General features: G+C 42.3%; 1 protein-coding gene across 1 annotated transcript; it reads right to left on the bottom strand.

Moving 5' to 3' along the window:
- Positions 1-4,532: 4,532 nt before the first annotated feature.
- Positions 4,533-8,297, bottom strand: LOC148703561 (Cox19-like CHCH family protein). Its single transcript, XM_088722419.2, has 2 exons — positions 7,910-8,297; positions 4,533-4,815 (listed from the first exon to the last, which is right to left on the bottom strand). Exons 1-2 carry the CDS (start codon positions 8,045-8,047, stop codon positions 4,744-4,746), a joined length of 210 nt encoding a protein of 69 aa, XP_088578545.1. The 5' UTR covers positions 8,048-8,297; the 3' UTR covers positions 4,533-4,743.
- Between the last annotated feature and the right edge of the window lie 623 nt (positions 8,298-8,920).

Below are 8,920 nucleotides of genomic sequence, written 5' to 3'. Positions count from 1 at the left end.
TAAAAATTCGAGTAAACTGGAATATTACAGATAAAGCCCATGAGGTATTAAAGTAAACATCCACAACTCTCGAAATCCTGCAAGATAGGATGATTTTGAATCAGTGATTAGGTCTTATCTGACCAATTCTTGGAAACTACTAGCTTTAGCAGTATTTTAGGGATCTAAAGCCTTAGCTTGTGTATGGTCCAGATATCACCGAGCACCCAAGTATAAATTAGCCTTACAACTCTCTAACGGAAACTTAATGACTTCAACTTAAGTTGCATCTTGACCTAGGATTTGGGCTGACTTAGTAATTAAAACTTTGTGTGCTTTTGAAATTTTTAGCACTTATGCATTTGAAATTAGATTTTATAAAATAATAAAATAAATTCTTTCGACAGCAGTTTGTGGGTATCTGAGCCGGAAACCCTCACGAGACAAAACTCGTCCACTAGGGCCACCTAGGGGTTTAAAGCCTTATTGCATACGGTAAATGCAATCGCGATTCCTGCGAAAGTGAGTTAGCTTTTATTTTGCTTGAGGACTAGCAAAATGTAGGTTGGGGGGTGTGATAAGCGCTAAATAATGCATAAATTAATATCTTATTCATAGCACTTATCATTATTTTAATTCATATATTTTATAAATTCAACTAAAAAATGTGTTACCTTCATCATTGCATTTTAATAAATTATTAAAGGTAATTTACTGGTTGAATCTAACGTATGCAGGTCAAGTCAAATTCATTCTGAACCCAAATCGCATGCAGCCCCGCAAATCAAGACCCTTTTAGATTCATCCCAACTCCCTTGGTCCTTTCCTGCATTCGGCTCAACAAAATTTCCCTGTGTCACATATCAGTCACTTAATTCCCTTCCCACACGTTCCAACCAACTAAATAGGATCACATTCCCTGTATCAAACACCCATGATACAACCCATGTGTTCTCAGCCGTATCCATCTTTCTCCACGTATCTCTACCAAACCAACCCAGCCTCCCTCGTTGATCTAACTTCATCCCGCATCTAATCGGATCCCCAACGTCAAAAGGAATCCCAGGTAAATCAGCATCCTTATCTTCTTCACGTTCCAGCATCTCCCGGAACAACATTCCCATCTTCATCGGAGCCGATTGAACACCTCGAGCGTATCCAAACTTCTCCCCATCTCGTGAGCAGTTCAAACAGAGCCCGAGTCTTCATCGATCCAACCACCCACGGATCTGTCTACCCTCCATGGATAGCTCCAAATCTCAGCAAAACCAGCCGACCGTGGGTGATCTCCCGCTTCCAACGAACAGGGCTTTGTTAAATTAAATCCGAACCAGCTAGCTCCCAGCTTCTCCCGCTAGATCCCCTCCATGTTGATTCTCCCACGCCCAGCCGAGATTTCCTCAACGTCTTCATCTCCACCTCGTTGAAGCATCATCAGCTCATCCCGACTCCATCCTCCCGAGCCTCACGGACCAGCAAACACGGCATCTAACTTATTCTCCCCTGTTCCAGATCACTTGACATCCGTTCCCAACCGTGAGCTTCATCCAAACTCCCGGATTAATCTCAACCTCATCCGCGAGCCATCCCGTGATGCAGATCAAGCTTCCAGCACCTTCACTCCCAACGCCCGAGCTGCCGAATCCCATGAATCATCCCCTGTTTCACGCGTCTTCATCCCAGCCATCAAAGATTCATCCTCTTCCCCTGTTTAGGAAACAGAACAGAGTTCATCCTCCTTCCGCGTCCGAGATTTTCTCCGCATTATCCCAGCAGATGCAGCTCATCACGAATCCTTATCCCAGCATTCAACCGCATCCGTTATCAGTTTCTTCCGGATTCCTCCACGTCCAGCCAATGGCTGCATCTCAACCCAGATGAGCTCGGATCGGATTGATCCCAACCAACTGCAAGTAATCTCCCAGCATCCTTATCTCCTTCTGCGTCCAAACTTCCCAGATTCAGCCGCGTCCACGTTTGAGCACAGATTCCATCCTTTCCGTGATCAACTCCAAGCATCCCCTGCTCCACATCACCAGCAAATCCAACGTCTTTCGAGATACATCTTTATCCAAGCAACTCCTTCAGCTGTAAGCATCTCCCCGGAATCCACGTCAACAGTCTCGGCGTTGGCCTCTTCTGGATCATCACCCTCTTCCCAACGGCGGATCAGATCAATCTTCAACGACCTTATCCTCCCACGCACGTGAAGAAAGAGAGGAGGAGCGAGGGGGCGGTGCAGCCTATAAAAGGCCCAGCGTGAACCAAGAAGAGGATCAATCCTTCTTCCCCCACCGAGGGGGCATTCCCTTTTCCCCCACCGGGGGTTGCTCCCATCATCACTCGGAGGCCACATCCCACGGGAAGAAGAAGAATAAAAGGGGAGAGAGAACTTTTGGGTATTTCGGGAATGAATTTCCATAGAAGTTCAAGAGGGAGAGGAAGCCGGCGAAAGGAAGAGATGGAAGCCCGCTGCTGTGCTGCTGCTGCCGTCTCCAACTCCATGCAGGGCTGATCTTCTCTTTAGGGCTGGATGCAGCCCTAACAAAGGGATAAGAATTTTATGTTTTTATTTTATGTTCTTGGAGTTGTATGAACTTATTATTTTTAATGGATATCTTCTTTTGAATCATATTTAATTTCTGTGATTTTAAGTATGATGTTCGTACAACTGTTCTTCATGATCACTAAGTAAATATAAGATAGTCTATGCTTAGGGAAGATGCGATGTGCTGCCACCTTAGATTAGGGTAGACATTTCATGCCAACCGAAGATGGATTATGCCCAAATTACTTTTGTGAATTTTTATTTAAATGCTTATTAGGCTTGTAGCCAATTTGCATGTTAATCCAAGAACGAAATAAAATATAAATAACCCTTGTTCCGATGTTAGTGGTGAATTCCTTGCCCTAGGTTCTCCCAAACTGATATCCCTTTAATTGCATTTTCTTTTATTGAATTGTTTAGTTTAATAGTCTTCACAAATTCATCATTTGAAATATTTTTATTTTAAGAAAAACAACTATACCCCAATCCCTGTGGATCGATACCCGTAATCACTATCCTACCAGATACGTGCTATTGCGTGGTCTTTAAAGTTGACTATCAGTCAGCCGGAGTTGGAGAATTCTGGACGGAGTGTCCAGGACTTTGCGGGGGACGCCGGGAGACGTTAGAGGTTCCCTTACTTCTCAACTTCATGACTGCTACTCGGGCCCTTCCTCTAGCGCCAACTGTTGCTGGAAATTGGACCCGGGGGCAATCTTCGATCGAGGAGAGGGAACGACTGTTAGTCCTCACGGCGGGGCGGCGGTCTGTCGGCTGGCGGCGTCCTCCGTCCGGGGCGGTCGGAGAGAAGGAACAGCAGGTCCTCGCAGCGGGGCGGCGATCCGTTGGCTGGCGGCGTCCTCCGTCCGGGTGCCTGCACACGAACCGGTGGCCGGGTTCTCCGGCGCCGGCCCTCCGACGCTCAAGTCAGGGAGGGGGCAAATAGTGGGGAGAAGGAGATAAACAGTGATTTTTGGGTGTATGAATGTTCCAATCCCCTCTTGGGAGGCCAAGGCTCCCTTTTATATGCGGGGGTCGGTTTACCTGTGATGTAACAGGGCGAGGCCGTAGTACGGCTTGGCATGTTGTTCAGGTCGGCGCTCGGTCAGGCGAATCATTGCACTGATGTCGGCGGTATGGCCGAGATCAGAGACTTATCATAGTCGACTAGACCCTGCTGGGTCGATTTGCCGTGGAGAGCTGGGGATTCGTAGATGTCAGGAGCCATGCGCATTTATTGTGGAGTAAGTCGGAGATCCGCATTTATTATGGAGTAAGCCGGAGATCCGCATTTATTATGGAGTAAGCCGGAGATCCGCATTATTGGTGGAGTAAGCCGGAGATCCGCATTTATTATGGAGTAAGCCGGAGATCCGCATTTATTGTTGAGTGTGCCGGAAGATTACAGCGGCCATGCGCAATAAATGCCGGAGGGGTGTTAGAGTACGGTCCTCGGACATCGGGGTTTCTCTTAGGTCGGAGGTTTCGGGGTCGGTCGTCTTGTGGCCGAGCGTTCCGAGGTCGGACGCTGATTTCGGCTGTCCGGGGTCGGAGGTTGTACGGCTTCTTAGGGGCATTTATGTCATTTGGGGGAAAACTTTATTCCCCCCAACACTAATCATTACAAAATACCTAAACAAACATAAGATCATCAACACACTGAACCCTTTTTTTAAGTAAATTCCAATATCATTAGGGAATCTGAGGCAATTGACATCAAGTTGCCAGACATCCAAACAAACCCTTAAAAGACTACATGTTTGTTTATCAAAAAAGAGGGGGGAAAATACCTTTTCTTTACAGAAAGAAGATGACGAATAAAGGATCAACAGTTAGGATGATCACCTTCCAAGACCATATGTTTGAACATTATCACCTCAATTTAGAAAAATACAGAAAAATAACAACCAAAATTCACAACTGATGCCCTAAACCAAAATCATTAACAAGCATTGCACGGTATCCAAGTTTCAGAGATATTGCTGCATAGACAGCAATATCTTCATGATCGAAAAAAGGAACTAACTGAAATAAGTCAGAAGAAAGAGATTTGTAGTAGTAAGCAAATTACTTGTACAATTACAAAATTTCTCTTGATTTTCCCTTTGGTTGCGACAAACCCACCAATGCACCTCATCCAACGCTCATAATATGACAACAAAATCAGTCAGGGAGAAAAATGCAAGATTTTCTACTGTTGGTCCTATCAGGGATATTCAGCGGTTCTCCTTGCTTTTGGGAACTTCCGCTGCATGGCTCTGTCCAGCCAATGAAAACTTCTTCACTTTCTGGACAAAAAGAAAAAATATATAGACATAAGCAAACCTATAGTTCAATTAATAGCAAAACTAGAAGAACACGAGTTTGGATTAAAGAATTGGCAAAACAAGGTAAATCAATTTGCACCATATAATGTAAAGGTATATAGATGAAAAAAAAATGTCATGGAGAAGTTCACTAAAGAAAAAGCATTCATGTTTATCATATCAGATTCACATGTCAATAAAATCAACACCTTCAATTGCAGCGTAAAGTAAGAAAAAGAAATGACAGGTGCTCGGAATATCAATGCATCAATTTTGAATTTTTCCAACCATAAGCCATAGTGCCTTTAAGGATAAATCACCAAATCGCTCAACTGCACCAAAACAAGTTTCTAGTTTCCAAAAGACGGGTATGATTATAATCAAAGATGCTTGATTAATGAGTCACCCAAGGCCTAGCAATTATCTACTAAAAAGAACTGCAGTGGCAAAGTCATGATAACAACTTGCTGAGAATCAGCACTTCTCTTTCTCTGCTCCAGTAACCCCTGTGTGTGTCATTTACCTTCTATCTTCATGTTCTATAACTTTATCAAATTACATATATAAGAAAACATCCAATGCCATGCATGAAGCAAAATATAGAAGATGAAACGTAATGTTGATCGTTTTATTGGCTTAGCTTGGTTTCATCTCATGACACCGAGGAAGCAATATTTTCAAAATGTTCCTACTCCAAAATACTGTTATTATATCAGCCTAAAACAATTGACAGACTTGCCAAAAACAATAAGAATCAAAAACAATGCCATCTGGTGGTGAGAAGAAGGTCTACTTCATCTAAGCCCTGAATGAATAGGTTGATGCAAGAAGGTCCGCACACTAGAAGCACTTAATTTAGTCTTATTAATTAAGAGACAGCCAAAGAGCCTTCATTTTTTCAAGTAGTACGAAAATGATCACTGGCATGCTATGAAGTCCGCTGAATTGTATGCATCCTAACCTACAGTTAGAAATAATAGGAGTTCTAGATGTTGGAAAAACAAAATTATGCATCAGAAATGCATGAGGGACACTTATTGAGAAGTCAAATGAGAGAGATAGCAAATACAAGGGTTACCAGAGTTAATGGCTTCAACAAATATTGACCGAACAAGGGGAGGGGGGGGGGGGGGGGGGGGTTGGGTTTGCCATACAAAGAGAAGGATCCATGATGGAAAGAAAAGAGCGGGTTTTTTTTGTGGGAGGGGGTAGCAAGACTACTAGCAAAGACGATAACCTTTTGCTCGTATGATAAAGATATGGATTCCAAGGACAAAGTAAAAAAGAGGGCAAAATAATATGAGCAATCAAGTAAAAAGAACTGAACATCACTAATAAGCAGTGATGTGTAAAAATATCTTAACTATGAGCTAGAATGCAAAAAAAAAAAAAAAATCATATTTTTGTAACGATTAGCATTTTTCCAAGGTTCACCAGATGAATACTAAATAATAATCTTTACTCATTCACTTTTGGCCAAAATGACAAACATGTAAAGCACATAACTGTAATATTCATCAGCATAAAACCATCGGGACAAAGGACTCAGAGGAGAGGATTAGTTCAATTATGACTATTATAACAACAATGATACCAGTAGGAGAGAATGGAGCACAAGGATCTGGCAACCATATGGAAATTCTACTTTGGAAAGAATATTACATACGGTCAGGTGCTGATAGCTTCAACCAAGATATATTGAACCTTACTCTACAAATATGCATGATATAGGGCCTAAATATTGAGCTTACATCAAGAGCAAGCTGCACCACATGATGGCACCCCTGCCCCATCAACTAATATCACAAACAAACTTACTATACTTGGAGCAGACTACAACGGATTAACTGAGTAAGCTTGTTCTATGAAATGATTTTTCAAAGCCTCTTCTTTCATGTGGGACCAGTATTTAGACATCTGATATGTAGAGAAGAGGAGATGGTCATCGACTTTCCATGTTTAAGCAATGTTCCAGGGAAAGGCTGAGAGCTTCAACCAAGACATGTTGAACCCCACCTTTGAACTCTTTGGGTAACAACTTCCTATATATTGTGACTTTCAGAGACAAGCTGCTTTCCCAACAGCCACTCCAACAAATTTTAGACCTGGGTGAAACTTTGATGATATCTTTTAATTTTCAATTGTGAGAGAATCAGTTTTCTCAAACAGCCTTTTTTGAACAAAGTTTAGCCTTGCAATGAAATTTTCTATCATCTTTTTATTTCAGTTAATGAGTTAAGGCATGACATATGTGGGAGATAGCATGCCCAAGCACCCAGAAGTTTTGTATATGTCTATCATAATCACCTATGTTTAGTTTATTCTCTTCTCTTTCTCTAGCTAGTTTCTTATCATCCATGAACAAAAAATCGGGAACATCAATCTTCTAGTGGCACAGGTAATAGAACAAATGAGACTACTAATAAGTATAGCTTTAACGGGATATTTAAGGGAGCACATTCGTCACAAGACTTTCCCCCACATGGTTGATCAGCTAACTACCAAAATACTACAGGGATCAAGAACATCAATTCCACCAATAAGCTACCAATCCCAAACAACCAAGAACACAGCTAACCTACATTTCTAATCTTATAGATCAGTTTCAAGTTTCGACTACTTAATTATCTATCCCTTGCGTCACTGAGATACAGATGTGCAGCAACAAAGATATACCCTTTAAGGCATAAACACAGATGTCTGTAGATCCATAGAGCAACACAACATGATGTTAGACAAAACCCTAGATTTCCTGATCGTCCTAACTATCTCTCCAATACTAGCAAGCCCCTAGTCTATCAAAAAGAACATCGGAAAAATTCTTAAAACATTAAATAAAATAAACCTTTTAATTGCATCAAGAGCTGGGAAGCGTATTCCTGATATGATAGCATCGGATTAACAAGAAAGCAAGAACAAGCCAGCCATGGATTCAAATGCACCAAAAAAAATTCGCATCAAAAACGGCAAAGGTGATATAACTTATTGATCAACGATAAAAAGAAGCCGAAATAATCATTGATTCGACTAAAGAAGAATCGTACTAAAAAGAATCAAGAAAAAGTTCGACTGAGACCTTTTCGAGCACGCAATTCCGCAGGGCGTCCAAGAAGCGGAGGCATTTCTCCCGATCGAAGGGCGATTCGATGGTGCAGTTGAGCAGATCCAGGGCTTCCTTCGCGCAGACGGGTTCGGGCGTCGTCGATGACTCCATGATTAAAGACTAGACGACGGAAGGGCGGCGAAGAATAGAGAATCAGAGAAGAGATGAGTTCCAAGAAAACTCTAGGCGATCGAAGAGAAATGGGGTGAACAGACTGGGGAGTGGTCTCTGCGTCCCAAGTCCCGCCTCGGCGTGATTAAAAGGCAGCGGGCGCCGCTTCCAAATTCCAGTGGATTGTAAACTTGGGCCTAGCCGTTTCAAATACCAGTGGATGGTAAACTTGGGGGTGAAGAAAACCTGGTGCCAGTTTGAAGAAAAACCTCAGGTCACAGTCAAGATTTACAGGTCTAAGTAACCGCCAAGATTTATCCCAATTGGACAAGTCGGATCCCCATACGGGGCATGTTTTACGCTGCACATGCCGGTCACCGTCCACATCCGCCGTGCCGTGCCAACTGGAAACCCTATACCATCATGTATCGACCTATACCCAGATGTATGCCGACTCATACCAAGGTGTATCGACATAAAAAGTAAGAAAAATAGTTGAAGAGATGGCAACAAATTAGGAATGAATGGATCGGATAAACCATTATCTGTACCTATCCTATACTTACATTAGGGTAGGGTGGGATGATAGAGATAGACGGGGTAGGTTGGGTAGATCGGGTCGAATAAAGCTGCAATTTTTCTTTTGGTATACAAACTAAACAAATAAAAAGAGTATAAAAAAAATCTTGGTACCACACAAACTATTAAACAAACTAAGAGTGGAAGATATAGGACATAACAAACTAAATTTTGAATAATAATAGAAACTGATGTAACCTAGATTCGCTTTCTCTAAAATCTCGCCTGATAGTTCAGACTGCCAACCAGACGATGACACGTATCTACCAAAATCAATTATTAATTAAATTTCCA

This window comes from Phoenix dactylifera, chromosome 5, assembly GCF_051530095.1.
Source record: "Phoenix dactylifera cultivar Ajwa chromosome 5, Ajwa_hap1_PhDact_Kaust_v1.1, whole genome shotgun sequence".
In the NCBI taxonomy this organism is placed as follows: Eukaryota; Viridiplantae; Streptophyta; class Magnoliopsida; order Arecales; family Arecaceae; genus Phoenix; species Phoenix dactylifera.
Note: the sequence above shows the minus strand (reverse complement) of the source record. Positions and strands in the feature narration are given on the sequence as shown.